Below are 21,052 nucleotides of genomic sequence, written 5' to 3' on the forward strand. Positions count from 1 at the left end.
CTTTTAATGATAAAGAACAAGTCAAACGACTAGTGTTTTACCACATAACGATCATATCGCCAAGAAAAATTTGAAGCAACTAAGTTTAAGGCAGGGGACCTAACTAGGGGCGTATCGAGGGGGGGGGGGGAGGGAAGCACCCTCCCCCTCCCTAAATTTTTTGGCATTCAGTAAAATGTTCACCGAAGGCGACAATTTTGGCAGAAATTTTGCAAAATTCTTGATTTCTGCTGAAATCAGATAACGAATCGGTAAAGTCTACTAAGTTCGCCCCCCAATGAAAAGAGGCTCAGGACACCCCCTAACCTAACGCATAACTACTCTGAGAATTTTCAACTCAAGATTGGAAATATAGTAAACTAAAATTCAAATATTAATTAACTTTTACAATTCAATTTATTAAATCCCTTAATTTTCAAAAATCCTTTTTCAAATACTTCCTCATCTGATGCACTACTCATAGAAAGAGCCAGTAATTTTTCTGCCGCTAGAGGGTGCCACTCTCCTGTTGTACATCCTATTTCTTCAATATTATCGTAATAGTGGCATCTGGAAGTCACACGAGTTGATGGGACGTATTCATACATCTTGACAATATCGCAGTGTTCTAACATTAATATTAGACCTAAAAAAAAACAGTCTGTAAATTTTCATTGTTTTATCTACTTGTTTATAGCTCTTTACTGTTGTTAAGTTTTGACAGAAGTTGATAATTTCAGTAATCGAAAAATACTATGCAGTGTCACTCTGCGAATTTCTGCAGGTATGTCTTATTGACAGCGAAATTACCTGAAGTCTTTCTAGAAGACTCCTTTGAGTGTATGCCCCGAAAGATTTATAATCGTACATTTTTACCAATGCAAAAACTTAAAGATTTTATTTATTTTAAATATAATATTTCCGACCAAAAACAAAAAAATTTCTTCATGCACGAAACAGAACAAATCAGGGGTTTGCTCACACGAACAATTATTTTTTCGAGCGATGCGAAGTCCAGCCTTCGAAGTAAATTTTGACATCTGTCAGAACCTAAAGCTAGGCAGAAAACAGAACTTTAGAACTTTACAAGAGATAAAACAAACTTTAAAAAACTTCTTCAAACGAAACTATGGTTAGGCATGTTTTCCACGAACAGTTTACGTTCAACTTCATTCACTTTTCTTAGTGGTAAGGCTGTAATCAAGGTTTTTGGTGATAATTCCTTCGTGAATGGACCTACAACACTTTGAAAGACCATGAGTTGTTTAAGTAATCTTCGGGTCAGAAAAGGAGTAGAATACGTCCACCATGAGAGGCTACAAAAATTTATTGAAGTATTGGCAATTTTTAAAAAGTTTGAAACATCATCGTATTAAACAACACTGGCACTTCTAAATAGGACAATAGTGATATTTTCTAGTGTTTGCAAGACCTCTATAAGGTTTGCAAGCCAACTTTACTGAAAAAATTCAAAGGAATTTACTGAAAAAAATGTGCATTGTCAGTTTAATATACATATGCTGATATTTATTTCTTAAAATCTTAATTAATTTTTTATTTCTTAAAGTTATAAATATGAAAACATTTAAAAGAATTTTTCAGTAAAGTACAAATTATATTCTGGCTTTTAGAAAGCATAGGGGATTAAAAACCTAATCATATTAATTTCTGCTTGTTTTGAGTTTGACTCTGTTATTTATTTTAATTTCTGTTTGTTTTGGGTTTGATTTATTTATTGATACCGATTTGTAGTAGCTGTATGTTTGATAGATTATTTGATTATATTTTTGTTCATATTTGGTTTAATGGAGTTCTTTAATTTTTATGAAAAACTTATTTTGTGGAATAAATTTTTTTTAAATGAATTTCTGTTTTTTTTTTTAGATTGACATAGTCTTTTTCAAACAGTTCGTGGTAACGCAACTGCAAGTAACATTGATGGTGAAAATCTCAACATCGGAAACTAACTGTTCTAGTTCCCTTTTTAATTGACAAAAAAATGGAGGGCAACTAGGCCCCATCCCACGCTCTTTTTTTCCCCAAGTCTCCCGATCAAAATTTGGAGATAGCCATTTTGTTGAGCATGGTCGAAATATATATTGACTATGTCTATGAGAATGACTTAATCCCCCACAGTCCCCAGGGGAAGGGCTGCAATTTATGAACTTTACCCAATGTTTACATATAGTATTGGTTATTGGGAAGCTTACAGACGTTTTCAAGGGGATTTTTGCTGGTAGAGGGGGGTCAGGGGTTACGTAGGAGGATCTTTCCATGGAGGAAGTTTTCATGGCGGAAGGTACATTGCTGTAAAGGGGGGCGCCGGATTTCCCGGCATTATTTAAAAAAATGATCAGAAATTAAATTAAAAAAAAAAAACGAGTTTTTCAACATAAAGAAAGGAGTAACATCAAAACTTAAAAACGAACAGAAATTATTACGTATATGAGGGGGTTCGCCCCCTAGTCATTACCTTGCTCTTTACGATAAAGTTTGTTTAGTACTTTCATAAGAGCTATTTATTCAAATTAACGGCCTTTGTGATTAAGGGGTCATTTTTAAAGGATTGGAACAAAATTCGAACTTCAGTGTAAAGAGCGAGGTATTAACTAGAGGGCAAACCGTCTAATATACGTATTAAAAACATTTGAATATAGAAGTTCGTTACGGAAGTTAATTCGTAAGTTACGTATATTTTATTACTAATAAAAACGTTCCAAATACAATTAAAGAACTTTCGAGAAAGCCATTTAACCAAAAGAAAAGCAAAATTAATATGTAAATTTAGTTTTAATTATTCATGTATATAGAAGTTATAAGCCAAGATCAAACCTACATTAATTCACAAACGTTCAGAAATTAAATAAAAAAACAAGTTTTCTTAACTGAAAGTAAGGAGCAATATTAAAATTTAAAACGAACAGATATTATTCCATATATGAAAGGGGCAGTCCCCTCCTTAACGCCTCGCTCTTTACGCTAAATTTTGACTGTTTCTCACAACTCTATTTTTCAAAACAATAAAAAAATGTAGCGTAAAGAGCGAGGCGTTGAGGAGGGGACAGCCCCTTTCATATACAGAATAATTTCTGTTCGTTTTAAACTTTAATATTGCTCCTTACTTTCAGTTAAAAAAACTTTTTTTTATCTAATCAGGGAAAAAGACTGAGCCTCTTTTAAACTGAAACAACCATCTCTTCCATAAAAACCTTAAATAACTCCTGGGCATAAATTATAACCCTTGCCCCTAATCTCTGGGGTTTGTTTCAACCCCAAAAGCCTTGTTGCATGATATTTAGACTATATTGAATAGAATTGCTATCTCAAAATTTCTATGAGATATATTTCAGGAGATTATGACGTGTGTGTGTGTGGGAGGGGGTAGCTGCCCTCCGAGCATTTTGACTCTTAAAAAGAGCACTAAAACGTCTGATTACCAATCCAATGAGCCTCCTCCGAAGTTTATATGACAAAACTTTCTATAAAAACCTTATACGACCCAAGGGCATAAATTACGACCCTCGTCCTGAGGGCTATGGAGGAAGGGTTTTCATCCTCAAATACATAATTTCAAAACCTTTCAACTACGTTAAACAAAATGGCAATATCAAAATGTTGATCGGAAATGTCTGGGGAAATTATGGGCGCGGTGGAGGGGGGTCCTCCCCCCGATTACTTTCGACGACTAAAAAGGGCAATAGCACTGTCGATTTTAAAAAGGGTACTAGCCCTTTGAATTTCCAATCGAATGAGCCCTTTTTGAAGCTTTTACGACAACACTTTCTGTAAAAACCGTATATGCCCCCAGGGCATAACTTACAACCTTAGCCCTGAGGGCTGTAGGGGGATAGCCCTGTGGGGGGCAAAAACCTAATTTCAGACCCTTTTACTATGTTCAACAAGAATGGCTGCATCAAAATGTTGATCGGAAGCTGTCGGGGAAATGATGGGCGCGGGCCTTCATTCACCCTCCGATCACTTTTTACTATTAATAAGGGCACTAACCCTCTCAATTCCCAATTGAATGAGCCCTTTTTGAAGTTTCTACGACAACGCTTTCTATAAGAAAAAACCTTATATGCAACCAGGGCATAACTTACAACATTTGCCCTGGGGGTGGCGTGGGGTTTCTCATCCTCAGAAACATAATTTTCGAACCTTTCAACTACGTTGAACAAAAGGGCTATCTCAAAATTTGGATTGGATGTTTTTGGGGAAATGGTGGGCGTGAGAGGGGGGCTATATGCCATCCAATCACTCTCTACTATTAAAAAGGGCACTAGCCCTTTTAACTTCCAATCGAATCAGCACTTTTTAAAATTTCATGGACAACATTTTCTATAAAATCCTTATGTGTCCCCAGGGCATAATTTAGGACCCTTACCCTGAGGGCTGTGGGGGGTTGTCATCCTCTAAGACATAATTTCCAGAACTTTTAACTACGTTAAACTAAATGGCAATCTCAAAATTTTGATGGGATCTGTTTCGGGAAATGATGGGCGTGAGGCGTGAGAGGTGGGTTAGTTGCCCTCCAATCACTTTCGACTTTTAAAAAGGGCACTAGCTCTTTCAATTTCCAATTGAATGATTCCTTTTTGAAGTTTCTGTGACAACACTATCTACAAAAACCTTATATGCCACAAGGGCATAACTTACAATCCTTGTCCTGAGGGGTGTGGGGGCGGTATGTATTCCTCAAAGACATAATTTCCGAGACTTTCAAGTACGTTGAACAAAATGGGGGTCTCAAAATTTTGATTGGATGTATTTGGGGAAATGATTGGCGTGAGAGGGGGCCAGTTGCCTCCATTCATTTTCGACTATTAGAAAAAGCGCTAGCCCTTTTAATTTCCAATGGAATGAGCCATTTTTGAAGTTTATACGGCAACAATTTCTATAAAAACCTTATATGCCCCCAGGGCATAACTTACAACCCTTCCCTTGAGGGTTGTGGGGGGTTGTAATCCTCAAAGACCAAATTTCCAGATCTTTAAACTACTATAAACAAAATGGCTATCTCAAAATTTTGATTGGATGTGTTTGGGGAAATGGTTGACGTGAGAGGGGGGTTAGCTGCTCTACAATCAATTTCGACTATTAAAAAGGGCACTAGCCGTTTCAATTTCCAATCGAATGAGCCTTTTTTGAAGTTTCTTCGAGAACACTTCCTATACAAATCTTATATGCCACTAGGGCATAACTTAGAACCCTTGCCCTTAGGAGTGGGGGAGGGGGGAGGGGATTGTCATCCTCAAAGACATAATTTCGAGAACCTTCAACTCCGTTGAAAAAAATGAACCTTCAACTCAATATTTTTATTGGATGTGTTTCGGGAAATGGTGCTGTAAAAGGGGGTTAGTTGTCCTCCTGTCACTTTCTACTATTAAAAAAGGCACTAACCCTTTCAATTTCTAATAGAATGAGCCCAATTTGAAGTTTCTACGACAACCTTTTCTATAAAAACCTTATATGGCCCTAGAGCATAACTTATAGCCCTTACCCTGAGGGCTGTGGGGGTTTGTCATCCTCAAAGACATAATTTCCAGAACTTTCAACAACGTCCCAAAATTTTGATTGGATGTGTTTGGGGAAATGGTGTGCTTGAGAGGGAGGTTATTTGGTTTCCAATTACTTTCGTCTATTAAAAAGGGCACTAGCCCTTTTAATTTCCAATCAAATGAGCCCTTTTGGAAGTTTTACGACTACACTTTCTATAAAAACCTTATATGCCCCCATGGCATAACTAACAACCCTTGCCCTGAGAGCTCTGGGGGCGATGTCATTCTCAAAGACCTAATTTCCAGAACTTTCAACAACGTTAAACAAAATCTCATAATTTTGATTGGATATATTTGGGGAAAGGGTGGATGTGAGAGGGGGTTCAGTTTTCCTCCAATCACTATTAAAAAGGGTACTAGCCCTTTGAATTTCCATTCGAATGAGCCCTTTTTGAAGTTTTTACGACAACGTTTTCTATGAAGACCTTATATGTCCCCGGGGCATAAGTTACAACCCTTGCCCTGGAGGATGTTGGGGGAGCGTCCTCCTTAGAGACATAATTTCAAGATCTTCTGACTACGTTGAACAAAATGGCTGTCTCAAAAATTTGATTGGATGCGTTTGGGGAAATGGTGGGCGTGGAAGGGGTGTTCTTTGCCTTCCAGTTGCTACTCCAATTTTCAATCGAATGATCCCTCGAAGTTTCTATGACAACTCCTTCCGTACGAAGTGTTCTGGTCTAAAAGCAAGAAACAAAGAAATAAAGAAACAAAAAAATAAATAATACATCGTTCTTATTCTAGGCAGCGCTATTGCGCTGCCTATGATATATTTTCCGTGCTGATCAAATTCATGAATAATACTATGGAGTTGTGTGTTAGAGTTGTTCCTGAAATTTAATTAAAAGAAAAAAACATATTTTTTCAACTGAAAATAAGGAGCAACATTAAAACTTACAAACGAACAGAAATTATTATGTATATGTGGGGGGTAGTTTTTCCTCCCCAACACATCGCTCTTCACGCTGAAGTTTTTTAGTACTTTTAAAAAAAGCTTCTTATTGTTCTAATTAAACGAACCTTGTGTTTCAGGAGTCGTTCTTAAGCAATTGGGATGAAATTCGAACATAACGTAAAGGGCAAGGTGATGAGGAGGAGTTAACCTCCCTCATATACGTAATAATTTCTGTTCATTTTAAGTTTTAATGTTGCTCCTTGCTTTCAGTTGAAAAAAACTTGTTTTATATATTTAATTTCTGATCGTTTTTTTAATAATACCAAGAAATCTGGCTCCACCTCGATGGAAATATCCTTACTCCCGACGAATGTATCCTCTAGACAGTTCAATTCTGGTGAAAATTTACCACGGACAATTAGCCTTAACATCTCCACGCGTAATTGAGTTGGCAAAGAGAAGGTAAGACATAAGAAGGATTTCGTATAGGAGTTCTGGCAAATTTCCTCAGTGCAAAATTTCCCCTGAAAAATTCACCCCCTGGAAACTCCCCACGAAAATTCTCCCTGTGGAAAACCCCTAAGCAGAAAACTCGTTCCCCATCACCCGAAAGATGTATGCATACTTACCAATAACAAATACTATACGTATACGATGAGCAAACTTTATAACTTAAAGACCTTTCCCCGGGGGTTGTGGGGGGTCGTATTATCTCCAAAGGCATAGTTGTTGGGCTTTTCAACCATGCTGAATAAAATGGCTTTCTCAAAATTTTGATCGGACGATTTTGAGAATCTTATTAGTCACTTATAAAGGCCACTAAAACTTCCAATGTCCGTTCAACAAAGCCCTCTTCCGATATTCTAAAACCACTTGGTTGATATGATCAGCCCTGGGGAAAAAAATAGAAATAAACGCGCATCTGTGATTTTTCTCCTGGCCAAAAATACAAATTCCAAAATTTTGCAGAAAGGAGCTTGAAACCTCTACAGTAAAGCTTTTTGATGCGCTGAATCTGATGGTGTGATTTCTGATCATTAAGCTTCTATGACTTTTAAGGGGGTGTTTTCTCCTTTTTTCGAAAATCAGGCAAATTTCCTCAGGCTCGTAACCTTTGATGGGTAAAACTAAATTTCATGAAATTTATATATTTGGAACCAGCATAATAAGTCAATTCTTTTGATATGAGGTATCTATATGATATCAAAATTCGGTTTTTAGACTTTTGGTTACTATTGAGCCGGGTCACTCCTTACTTACAGTTCGTTACCACGAACTTTTTGATGTTGATGATGATATATGTGTGGAATTTCGCTTCATTTTACAATTCTATTTGAATAACTTAAACTGAAGTAAACTCAAGTGATTTAGTTTTTGTGTTTCCTTTCTATTCAATTTTATTTATTTTGTTTTATTTTTTATTGTTTGTTTCTTATTTTAATTCTGTTCCTATTAAGTGTATTTTAGACTTCTAGGCAATTGTTAGCTTCTTCTTTGCTTTCTATTTTACTATAATACGCTCCTGTGTTTGCATTTGAACATGTACATCATGATCTTTAGTAAATTATTGAATGTATTTTCCAAACAGAGCATTGAAATGCAGTACAAGCCGGAGGCTTGTCTGTATCCCATCTTATCTTTAATGCTTTTGTGCTTCATCTATAAGAGAGGTGGGACCTTTGATCTCAAAATAAAAATGCTTTTTAAGTAGTAGTACATGAAAAACAAATTTTATGAAGTTTTGGAATTTTAGCAGAATACGTAAATTGAAACCTCACCCATCTTCTCATGGTGTAACCCATCGCTCTCTGTCCTTTACTTCCAAATTGTCGAAAATTTATTCATTCTTTGCTGTATCATTTTCAACAACTTTATCACGGTTTATTACATTCTCAGAACGTTCTGCCCATCCCTCCTTAATACTTTCCTCGTCACTAATCGAGGCCCCTTTACCTGGAACCTTTCCAAATTAACAACTTCCTCTCAGTTCTTTAATATACCAAAAAAATATCTTACTATTTTGCCATCCGGCTAAATCTTCCAGGTCTTACACATTTTTATCCATAGCGTCCATTTCACCTATCCCTAATCCAAGATACTCGTCCGTCATTTCCAGCGCCGGACGTTCGGTGCCTGTGTTAGCAAAGTATCATAGGCAGCGCAGAACCGCTGCCTAAGTAAAGAACGATGTTGGCACAATGTATTTTTTTTTCCTTTAGATCAGGGCACTTCGTATCGAATGAGTCGTCGGAGAAACTTCAAAAAGGGCTCATTCAATTGAAAATTGAAATGGCTAGTGCCCTTTTTAATAGTCGAAAGTGATTAGAATGCAACTAACACCCCTTCCATGCCCACCATTTCCCCAAACACATCCAATCAAAATTTTGTGATAGCCATTTTATTCAGCGTAGTTTGTTTCCAAATTGAAATTATGTTTTTAAGGAGGACACTCCCCCAGAGTCCTCAGGGCAAGGGTTGTAAGTTATGCCCCGGGGGTATATAAGATTTTTTTATAAAAAGTGTTGCCGTAGAAAATTCAAAAAAAAGGCTCATTTGATTGAAAATTCAAAGGGCTAGTGCCATTTTTAATAGTCGAAAGTGATTGGAGGGCAACTAACCCCCCCTCTCACGCCCACTATTTCGCCAAACACATCCAGTCAAAATTTTGAGATAAGCATTTTGTTCAACGTAGTTGAAAATTCCGGAAATTACGTCTTTGAGGATGACAAACCCCTCAAACCCCTCAGGGCAAGGGTTGTAAGTTATTCCATGGAGACATATAAGGTTCTTATGGAAATTGTTTTCGTATAAACTTCAAAAAGTGCGGAGCAACTAATCCCCCTCTCACGCCCATTAATTCCCCGAACATATCCAATTAAAATTTTGAGATAGGCATTTTCTTCAAAGTAGTTGAAAGTTCTGGAAACTATATCTCTGAGGATGAAAAACCCCCCAAACACCTCAGGGTAAGGGTTGTAAGTTATGCCCTGGGGGCATATAAGGATTTATTAGAAAGTGTTTTAGTAGATGCCTCAAAAAGGTTTCATTCGACTCAAAATTGAAAGGGCTAGTGCCCTGTTTAATAGTCGAAAGTGATTGGAGGGCAACTAACCCCCCTCTCACGCCCACCTTTTCATCAAACACATCCAATCAAAATTTTGAGATATCCATTTTGTTCGCGTAGTTTAAAGTTCTATAGATTAGGTCTTTGAAGATGACAACCCCCTCCCCCCCCCCAGAGCCCTCAGGGCAAGGGTTGTAAGTTATGCCCTGGGGTATATAAGGTTTTTATAGAAAGTGTTGTCGTAGAAACTTCAAAAAGGGCTCATTCGATTTGAAATTGAAATGGCTGGTGCCCTTTTAATAGTCGAAAATAATTGGAGGGCAACTAAAACCCCTTCCACGCCCACCATTTCCCCAAACAAATTCAGTCAAGATTTTTAGATAACCATTTTGTTCAACGAAGTTGAAAGGTCCAGAAATCATATCGTTGAGCAGGACACTTCCCCCAAAGTCTTCAGGGCAAGGATTGTAAGTTGTACCCTGGGGGCATATCAGGTTTTTATTGAAAGTGTTACCTTAGAAGCTTGAAAAGGGACTCATTAGATTGGAAATTCAAGAGGTTTGTGCCCTTTTTAATAGTTGAAAGTAATTGGATGGCAACTTACCCCCCTCTTACGTCCACCATTCCCTCAAACATTTTTGGGGGAATTCGTATCGAATTATTTTTTCAGACAGGGACACTTCGTATCGAAGGAGTTGTCGCAGAAACTTTGAAAAGGGCTCATTCGATTGGAAATTGGAATGGCTAGTGTCCTTTTTAATGGTCAAAAGCTATTGGAAGGCAACTAACACCCGTTCCAAGCCTACCGTTTCCCCAAACACATCCAATAAAATTTTGAGATTTTGCCATTTCTTCAGCGTAGTTTATTTTCAGATAGAAGTTATGTTTTTGAGGAGGACATTCCCCCCACAGTCCTCAGGGCAAGGGTAGTAATTTATGCCCTGGGGGTATATAAGTTTTTTTTATAGAAATTGTGTCGTAGAAACTTGATTTTGTTGATTTTTAATTAAAGTTATCAAGTATTTTGCAGTATGTTGCATAGGTTGCATCAAGACATGGCTAATTGTAGACAGAGAAAAGCCAAGACCGATAGTACAAGTATTTGAGAGGCAAATGTTTAAATGGCTGGGGCATGGGTAAATGGCAAGAGTATGCATGACTCTCTTATTGGTGACATACTTGTTTGTTAGTTTTTTCTGCCTAGAGTCTCAGGCATGCTAACCAAGAATTTAAAATTGACATAACACCGTTAGATTGCCTGTAATGAGATGCAAGCAAGACACGCTTGCCTATGGTCTTAAGTAGGGTGACCAAGAATTTATAATTGACCTAGGACCATAAATTTGCTTGAAATAACAGGCAATCAATCGTTTAAAGCCATCTTTATCTTTCAAATGGTATCTATTCATTGCCTAAGCTCAGCTCCACATTCTGAAAAAATATGAATTTTTCACAAATTTTTCAAATTTTTCTTCAAAAAGGGCTCATTTGATTGTAAATTCAAAGGGCTAGTGCCCTTTTTAATAGTTGAAAGTGATTGGGGGGCAACTAACCCCCCTCTCATGCTCAGTTTTTCCCCAAAAACATCTAATTAAAATTTTCAGACAGCCTTTTTGTTCAACGTTGTTGAAAATTCTGGAACTTAGTTCTTTGAGGATGACAACCTCCCCCCATAGCCCTCAGGGCAAAGGTTGTAAGTTATGCTCTGGGGGCATATAAGGTTTTTATAGAAAGCAATGTCATAGAAACTTCAAAAAGGGCTCCTTTCATTGGACATTGAAAAGGCTAGTGGCCTTTTTAATAGTCGAAAATAATTGGAAGGCAATTAACACCCCTTCCATTTCCAGCATTTATCTAAACACATCCAATGAAAATGTTGAGATAGTCATTTTTTTCAAAGTAGTTGAAATGTCTGGAAATTATATCTTTGAGGATGACATTCCCCTCAAAGCCCTCAGGGTAAGGGTTGTAAGTTATATTCTGCGGGCATATGAGGTTTTATTGAAAGCTTTGTCGTAGAAACTTGAAAAAGTGCTCATACGATTGGAAATCTAAAGGGCTAGTGCAGTTTTTAATAGTCAAAAGTGATTGGAGGGCAACTAACCCCCCTCTCACGCCGACCTTTTCCCAAAACGCATCCAATCGAAATTTTTATATAGCCATTTTGTTCAACGTAGTTAAAGGTCTTAGAGATTAGGTTTTTGAGGATGATAACCTCTTAAGACCCCTCATGGCAAGGGTTGTAACTTACTCCCTGGGGGCATATAAGATTTTATTTGCAGAAAGTGTTTTCATAGAAACTTCAAAAAGGGCTCATTCAATTGGAAATTAGAAGGGCTTGTGCCCTTTTTAACAGTCCAAAGTGATTGGAGGATAACTAACACCCCTCTCACACCCACCATTTCCCCAAACACAACCAATGAAAATTTTGAGATAATCATTTCGTTCAATGTAGTTGAAAGGTTCTGAAATTATGTCTTTGAGGATGACACTCCCACCAAATCCCACAGGGCAAGGGTTGTAAGTTTTGCCCTGAGGGCATATAAGGTTTTAATGGAAAGCACTGTCGTAGAAACTTCAAAAAGGGCTTATTCAGTTGAAAATTAAAAGTGCTATTGCCCTTTTTAATAGTCAATAGTGATTGGAGGGCAAATGACCCCTCTCTCACGCCCACTGTTTCCCAAAGACATCCAATCAAAATTTAGAGACAGCCATTCTGTTCAACGTAGTTGAAAGTTCTGGAAATTAGGTCTTTGAGGATGACAACCCCCTCACAGCCCTCAGGGCGAGGGTTGTAATTTATACCCTGGGGGCATAAAAGATTTTTATAGAAAGCGTTGTCGTAGAAACTTTAAAAAGGCTTCATTCGTTTGGAAATTGAAAGAGCTAGTGCCCTTTTTAATAGTCGGAAGTGACTGGAAGGCAACTAACATCCCTTCCACGCCACTATTTATCCAGACACATCCAATCAAAATTTTGAGATAGCCATTTTGTTCAAAGTAGTTGAAAGGTCTGGAAATTATATCTTTTTATTAAGGTTTTAATAAAAAAACGCCCATCCTCCCATTTGCTCATTATGTTTCAAAAACTTAATGTTTCCTTAAGATTAAATCAAAATGCACTGTGTTAATGCTAATTCCCAATAAGGCATCTCAGCAGTATCCTAAGAACGACTGAGGGTATTATGTTCAAACTTTCGGGGCTACTTATGCTTTTAAAACTTAACCAAATGAAAATAGCGTAAGTGTACCAAAGCTATCAAAGTAAGTAAATATATTTTTTTGCGAATGGTATCAAGTTTTCTACTTTAGGTCAACTAGAGGAGGTATGAAACTAAATTAAACACTACTATTTGTGTCCATATTTTAAAAAAGGGTGTTTGTTGTTAAAAATTACCGAAAAATTTTCTACAGCATACAAATAGCAGGCCAAACTATGAAGTCTTAAAAAACGAAAAGATTTAAACTATTATTTCTTTTTCTCTGAAAAGACTATGTCAATATAAAACGAACAGAAATTAATTAAAAAAACTTTTTCCACAAAATAAGTTTTTCAAAGAAAAGTAAAGAACTCCCTTAAACCAAAAATGAGCAAAAATAGAATTAAATAATCTACCAAGCGTGCAACTACCGCATATCAGCATCGATAAATAAATGAAACCCAAAACGAACAGAGATTACAATAAATACAAATGAATGTGCATTGTAAGGTTAATATACATATACTGATATTTATTAATCTAAATGTTCATATTATTTGATTTATTAAAGTTATAAAAGTAAAAAAATTTATACCAATCTCAAGCCAACTACCTCCAACTCATTGCACATTCATGCCTACAAATATCAATTGCAGTGGGAAGGGCGTCGATAATAAATAAGACACCTAAAAATTCGTCTCATAATTACCTAAGAAGACAAACAAAACTTAGAAAAATTATCTGAATTATTAAATTAATCATTATTAAATTAATAAATTTATTAATGAATTTTTTAATTAAATTAATGAATTATTTTTTTATTAAATTAATTAAATTCATTAGGCGAGCATTCTAATTCATTAATTAAATTAATGAATTATTAAATTAAATAAAGAAAAATTAATCTGAATCCTCAACGTCAACCTGCAGCACTTTTTGCACTCCCATATCCCGTCCGAAAAACTCATGAAAATATGTTCTGACGGTGCTAATAGGCCACGCAAGCAGGGTTTTTGCTTCCAGTGATAGAGGTTGAGGAAGGAGCTTATGACAGGGTGCAGAACACAAACCATCTACGAGCACCGAAATAGCTTCAACCTTTAACACCCAGTATACCCTCGTTAGAGCCTTCGCCAGTATACCCAGGATTTTCAAACCTATCAAGTCTTGCAGAAAAGGTACTAGGCCCGTCTCTATTGGTTTTCCATGGAAGGCTGCACCTACCAAATTAACTGCATCTACCACCTACCACACCTCGGCGGTCTTTTCCTTCAATTTTTTCCTCTGAATTCATTACCATAGCAGTCGTTGCTGCATTCTATGATCTTGTTCCGTCACAATAAGAAGGGAGAGTCTATCACTATCATTTTTGTTAATAAACAAAAAAAATTGGTATTTTATACAGGCCAGAATTAACGACAAATTCCATAGGTTTTGGTCTTTTAAGTGTACCATTCTTGTTTTATACCACAGACCGTCAAGACAACTTTTTACTTGTTTTTATTCGGGATTTATTACTAGAAAGTGATTGTGAAACCTTGGAAAAACAAAAAAAAAACATCATAAAATGGCTGGGAGACTGTGGGTTAATCTTTCTAACACAAAAAACATCCTTTTTTTCGTTTATGAAATACACAATTCATTACAAATCCTATTGTCGCTAATGATTTCTAAGCATAAGATCCTAGGTTATAAGAGTGAAACTCTGAACTCGTTAAAACACTTATTCTCTTTTTAATAAGGAAAGTATTTCCTAGAAAACTAGATTGAAACGATGGAAATATTAACATTGATACTATAAATTATGCAAATGGTTGTAATCTTTTGTGCATATTTTATCTAAATTTGGCAGTGAATCTTCTATTATGTAAACCAGGGGTCCCAAAATCCGGCCCGAGGGCCAAATCCTGCCCGCGGACAGATTTTGTCCGACCCGCGGAGAGCTAGCATACTTGAAAACTCCTTTTAGAGAACGTATATTTCACAGCAAATTAAATTAAATTTACTGAATTATTCTAATTTTGAGCTGAATAATAATTATTATGATATCTACATTGATATGGTCATGGGCTAACTACCTCATAGCATTTTTGTAGGCTTATTGTTATGGTTTTTGTAATAAGTTGGATAAAGAAACACAGAAGTAATGAGTAAAGACATGTATAATATGCAAAAAATTTAACTTCAGTATAAGTAGAAAGGCCTTATTGACTCCAAGGGGGAGTCCATATATGGGCATAGAGTCCCTAGGGAGAACACCTGTGCTGTCAGTCCCAATCCTACACCAAATATGGGCATGGAATCCCCAGGGAGAACACGTTTCCGAGAAATGTCTCCGGGCGAAGTTTATTAATGTCTTTGGAGTTCGTCCACGAGAATTGTTTCCGGGTGAAGTTTATTAATGTCTGACAGGTGATGTCAAGGTTGATTGATTTGTCATGAAAGGAGAATTATTTCCGGGCAAATGTTTTGATCTTAGAGATGAAGAGATTAACGCGGGAAAGGGTTTCCAAGTAATTTGAAATGTGACAGCGCAGGGATGTCAAAAACAAAAGGAACACGCAGAAATTACGTTTAAAGGGTTATTTGGGCGAAACCGTTTTAGACATTTTAGGGAATTATTTCGGCGTTTTTCGGATGTTTTAGAAGAGGATTTGAGGGTGAAACTCTGTGGTCGTTATAATAAACAAGTTTCATTTGAACAGTGTCGTGAGGTCGTCTATCCCAACCCCAAAGGGCTCCGATCCCCCTAGCAAAACCCCGAAGGAAGCCCCCGGTCCCCAAAGGTTCCCCGGACTCCCAAAGGGCCCCCCGGACCCCCAAAGGCCCCCCGGGCCCCCAAAGGTCCCCCGGTGCCCCAAAGGCCCCTGAGCGCCCATTTTTTAATATTTTTTAATTTGCGCATTTTGGGACACGAAAGGGCCCCACCCCCAACTTTTGACTCCCCCTAACAACATTAGTGTTTTATCATGGTTTACCATGTCACAGTTACTTTCTCTTGATTTTTCAAATTTCATTTTGGATTTCTTTCGTTGAAATGCAAGAGTTGGAATATTTCAGTAGCGTTTTGTAATGGTTTACCTTTCCACAGTTACAATCTCTTGATTTTCAAAGTTCATTGTGGATTTCTTTCTTTAGAATGCAAGAGTTGGATTATTTCAGTAGTGTTTTGTCATGGTTTACCCTGTCACAGTTACATTCTCTTGATTTTCAACATTCATAGCGGATTTCTTTAATTGAAATGCAAGAGTTGGAATATTTCAGTAGTGTTCTGTTGCAGTTTACCTTGTCGCAGTTACATTTTCTTGATTTTTCAGTTTATTTTGAATTTTATTCATTGAAATGCAAGACTTGGAATATTTCAGTAGTGTTTTGTTGTAGTTTACGGTGTCACAGTTACATTTTCTTGATTTTTCCAATTTCATTTTGAATTTCATTCATTGATATGCATGAGTTGCAACATTTCAGTAGTGTTTCGTCATGGTTTACCTTTTCACAGTTACATTTTCTTGATTTTTCGAAGTTTATTTTGAGTTTATTTCGTTGAAACGCAAGAGTTGGAATATTTCAGTAGTATTTTGTTGTAGTTTATCGTGTTACAGTTACATTCTCTTGATTTTTCAAAGTTCATTTTGATTTTTTTCATTGAAATGCAAGAGTTGGATTATTTCAGTTGTGTTTTATCGTTGTTTACCTTGTCAAAGCTACATTCTCTTGATTTTTCAAAGTTCATTTTGGATTTCTTTAGTTGAAATGCAAGAGTTGGAATAATTCAGTAGTGTTTGGTCGTGGTTTACAATGTCACAGTTTCATTCTCTTGATTTTTCAAAGTTCATTTGAATTTCTTTCATTGAAATGCAAGAGTTGGATTATTTCAGTAGTGTATTGTCGTGGTTTACCATGTCGCAGTTACATTCTCCTAATTTTTCAAAGTTCATTTTGAATTTCTTTCATTGAAATGCATGAGTTGGAACATTTCAGTAGTGTTTTGTCGTGGTTTACCTTGTCACAGTTACATTCTCGTGATTTTTCAAAGTTCAAAAGTTCATTTTGAATTTCTTTCGTTGAAATGCAAGAGGTGGAATATTTCAGTAGTGTTTTGTTATGGTTTACCTTGTCACAGTTACATTCTCATAATTTTTCAAAGTTCATTTATAAATTTCTTTCGTTGAAATGCAAGAGTTGGAATATTTCAGTAGTGTTTTGCTGTGGTTTACAGTGTCACAGTTACATTCTATTGATTTTCAATGATCATTTTTAATTTCTTTCATTGAAATGCAAGAGTTGGAATATTTCAGTAGTGTTTTGTCGTGGTTTACATTGTCACAGTTACATTTTCTTGATTTGTCAAAGTTTATTTTGAATTTCTTTCACTAAAATGCAAGAGTTGGATTATTTCAGTAGTGTTTTGTTGTGGTTTACCTTGTCACAGTTACATTCTATTGATTTTTCAAAGTTCATTTGAATTTCTTTCATTGAAATGCAAGAGTTGGATTATTTCAGTAGTGTCTTGTTGTGTTTTACATTGTCACAGTTACATTCTCTTGATTTTTCAAAGTTCATTGAATTTCTTTCGTTGAAATACAAGAGTTGGAATATTTCAGTAGTGTTTGTCATGATTTACCTTGTCACAGTTACATTCTCTTAATTATACAAAGTTCATTTTGGTTTTCATTCGTTGAAATGCAAGAGTTGGAATATTTCAGTGGTGTTTTGTTGTAGTGTACCTTCTCACAGTTACATTATCTTAATTTTTAACAGTTCATTTTTGATTTCTTTCGATGAAATGCAAGAGTTGAAATATTTCAATAGTGTTTTGTCGTTTTTTACCTTGTCACAGTTACAGTCTCTTGGTTTTTCAAAGCTCATTTGATTTTTTTTGATTGAAATGCAAGATATGGAATATTTCAGTAGTGTTTCGTGGTGTTTTACATTGTCACAATTACATTTTATTGATTTTCATTGTTAATTTTGATTTTCTTTATTTGAAATTCAAGAGTTGGAATATTTAAATATTGTGTTGTCATGGTTCACCTTGTCAGAGTTACATTCTCTTAATTTTTCAAAGTTCATTTTGGTTTTCATTCGTTGAAATGCATGAGTTGGAATATTTCAGTAGTGTTTTGTCGTGGTTTTCTAGTCACAGTTACATTCTCTAGATTTTTCAAAGTTCATTTTGGTTTTCTTTCATTGAAATGCAAGAGTTGGAATATTTCAGTAGTGTTTTGTCGTGGTTTACCTTGTCACAGTTACATTCTCTTAATTTTTCAAAGTTCATTTTGGTTTTCTTTCGTTAAAATGTAAGACTTGGAATATTTCAATAGTGTTTTGTCGTGGTTTACCTTGTCACACTTACATTCTCGTGATTTTTCAAAGTTCAAAAGTTCATTTTGAATTTCTTTCATTGAAATTCAAGAGTTGGAATTTTTCAGTAGTGTTTTGTTATGGTTTACCTTGTCACAGTTACATTCTCATGATTTTTCAAAGTTCATTTATAAATTTCTTTCGTTGAAATGCAAGAGTTGGAATATTTCAGTAGGGTTTTGTTGTGGTTTACTGTGTCACAGATACATTCTATTGATTTTTCAAAGTTCAGTTTGAATTTCTTTCACTGAAATGCAAGAGTTGGAATATTTCAGCACTTTTTTGTCGTGGTTTACGTTGTCACAGTTACATTCTATTGATTTTTCAAAGTTCATTTGAATTTCTTTAATTGAAATGCAAAGGTTGGAATATTTCAGCAGTGTTTTGTTATGTTTTACATTGTCACAGTTACATTCTCTTGATTTTTCAAAGTTCATTTTGAATTTCTTTCGTTGAAATGCAAGAGTTGGAATATTTCAGTAGTGTCTTGTCGTGGTTTACCTTGTCACAGTTACATTCTCTTAATTTTTCAAAGTTCATTTTGGTTTTCTTTCGTTGAAATGCAAGAGTCGGAATATTTCAATAGTGTTTTGTTGTAGTTTACCTTGTCAAAGTTAAACTCTCTTAATTTTTCAAAGTTCATTTTGAATTTCTTTCATTGAAATGCAAGAATTGGAATATTTCAGTAGTGTTTTGTTATGGTTTACCTTGTCACAGTTACATTCTCATGTTTTTTCAAAGTTCATTTATAAATTTCTTTCGTTGAAATGCAAGAGTTGGAATATTTCAGCAGTGTTTTGTTGTGGTTTACAGTGTCACAGTTACATTCTCTTGATTTTTCAAAGATCATTTTGAATTTTTTTCATTGAAATGCAAGAGTTGGAATATTTCAGTAGTGTTTTGTCGTGGTTTACCTTGTCGCAGTTACATTTTCTTGATTTGTCAAAGTTTATTTTGAACTTCTTTCATTGAAATGCAAGAGTCGGATTATTTCAGTAGTGTTTTGTTGTGGTTTACCTTGTCACAGTTACATTCTATTGATTTTTCAAAGTTCATTTGAATTTCTTTAATTGAAATGCAAAAGTTGGAATATTTCAGTAGTGTTTTGTCGTGGTTTACCTTGTCACAGTTACATTTTCTTGATTTGTCAAAGTTTATTTTGAATTTCTTTCACTAAAATGCAAGAGTTGGATTATTTCAGTAGTGTTTTGTTGTGGTTTACCTTGTCACAGTTACAATCTATTGATTTTTCAAAGTTCATTTGAATTTCTTTCATTGAAATGCAAGAGTTGGAATATTTCAGTAGTGTTTTGTTGTGTTTTACATTGTCACAGTTACATTCTCTTGATTTTTCAAAGTTCATTTTGAATTTCTTTCGTTGAAATGCAAGAGTTGGAATATTTCAGTAGTGTCTTGTCGTGGTTTACCTTGTCACAGTTACATTCTCTTAATTTTTCAAAGTTCATTTTGGTTTTATTTCGTTGAAATGCAAGAGTTGGAATATTTCAGTAGTGTTTTGTTGTAGTTTACCTTCTCACAGTTACATTCTCTTAATTTTTCAAAGTTCATTTTGGATTTCTTTCGATGAAATGCAAGAGTTGGAATATTTCAATAGTGTTTTGTCGTGGTTTACCTTGTCACAGTTACTTTCTCTTGATTTTTCAATGTTCATTTGAATTTCTTTCATTGAAATGCAAGAGATTGAATATTTAAGTAGTGTTTTGTTGTGTTTTACATTGTCTCAGTTACATTCTCTTGATTTTTCAAAGTTCATTTTGAATTTATTTCGTTGAAATGCAAGAGTTGGAATATTTCAGTAGTGTCTTGTCATGGTTTACCTTGTCAGAGTTACATTCTCTTAATTTTTCAAAGTTCATTTTGTTTTTCATTCGTTGAAATGCATGAGTTGGAATATTTCAGTAGTTTTTTGTTGTAGTTTACCTTGTCACAGTTACATTCTCTTAATTTTTCAAAGTTCATTTTGAATTTCTTTCGATGAAATGCAGGAGTTGGAATATTTCAGTAATGTTTTGTCGTGGTTTTCTAGTCACAGTTACATTCTCTAGATTTTTCAAAGTTCATTTTGGTTTTCTTTCATTGAAATGCAAGAGTTGGAATATTTCAGTAGTGTTTTGTCGTGGTTTACCTTGTCACAGTTACATTCTCTTAATTTTTCAAAGTTCATTTTGGTTTTATTTAGGTAAAATGTAAGACTTGGAATATTTCAATAGTGTTTTGTCGTGGTTTACCTTGTCACACTTACATTCTCGTGATTTTTCAAAGTTCAAAAGTTCATTTTGAATTTCTTTCATTGAAATTCAAGAGTTGGAATTTTTCAGTAGTGTTTTGTTATGGTTTACCTTGTCACAGTTACATTCTCATGATTTTTCAAAGTTCATTTATAAATTTCTTTCGTTGAAATGCAAGAGTTGGAATATTTCAGTAGTGTTTTGTTGTGGTTTACAGTGTCACAGATACATTCTATTGATTTTTCAAAGCTTATTTCGAATTTCTTTCATTGAAATGCAAGAGTTGGAATATTTCAGTAGTGTTTTGTCTTGGTTTACCTTGTCACAGTTACATTCTATTGATTTTTCAAAGTTCATTTGAATTTCTTTCATTGAAATTCAAGAGTTGGAATATTTCAGTAGTGTTTTGTTGTGTTTTACATTGTCACAGTTACATTCTCTTGATTTTTCAAAGTTCATTTTGAATTTCTTTCGTTGAAATGCAAGAGTTGGGATATTTCAGTAGTGTCTTGTCGTGGTTTACCTTGTCACAGTTACATTCTCTTAATTTTTCAAAGTTTATTTTGGTTTTCTTTCGTTGAAATGCAAGAGTTGGAATATTTCAATAGTGTTTTGTTGTAGTTTACCTTGTCAAAGTTACACTCACTTAATTTTTCAAAGTTCATTTTGAATTTCTTTCATTGAAATGCAAGAGTTGGAATATTTCAGTAGTGTTTTGTTATGGTTCACCTTGTCACAGTTACA

The 21,052-nt window shown here is 35.2% G+C and overlaps 1 protein-coding gene across 1 annotated transcript in view; it reads right to left on the minus strand.

Moving 5' to 3' along the window:
* Nucleotides 1-377: 377 nt before the first annotated feature.
* The window catches only part of SiaT (beta-galactoside-a-2,6-sialyltransferase), a gene marked incomplete at its 5' end in the record, with an annotated part of 124,048 nt that continues 103,373 nt past the window's right edge, over nucleotides 378-21,052 (minus strand). Inside the window, one exon of the mRNA XM_089103971.1 lies at nucleotides 378-625. Within this exon, the coding sequence (XP_088960097.1) occupies nucleotides 378-625 (248 nt within the window). The remainder of the gene's footprint in view (nucleotides 626-21,052) is intronic.

Source organism: Artemia sp. Qi Xiang Cuo, chromosome 18 (genome assembly GCF_049724085.1).
Source record: "Artemia sp. Qi Xiang Cuo chromosome 18, ASM4972408v1, whole genome shotgun sequence".
Classification (NCBI taxonomy): domain Eukaryota; kingdom Metazoa; phylum Arthropoda; class Branchiopoda; order Anostraca; family Artemiidae; genus Artemia; species Artemia sp. Qi Xiang Cuo.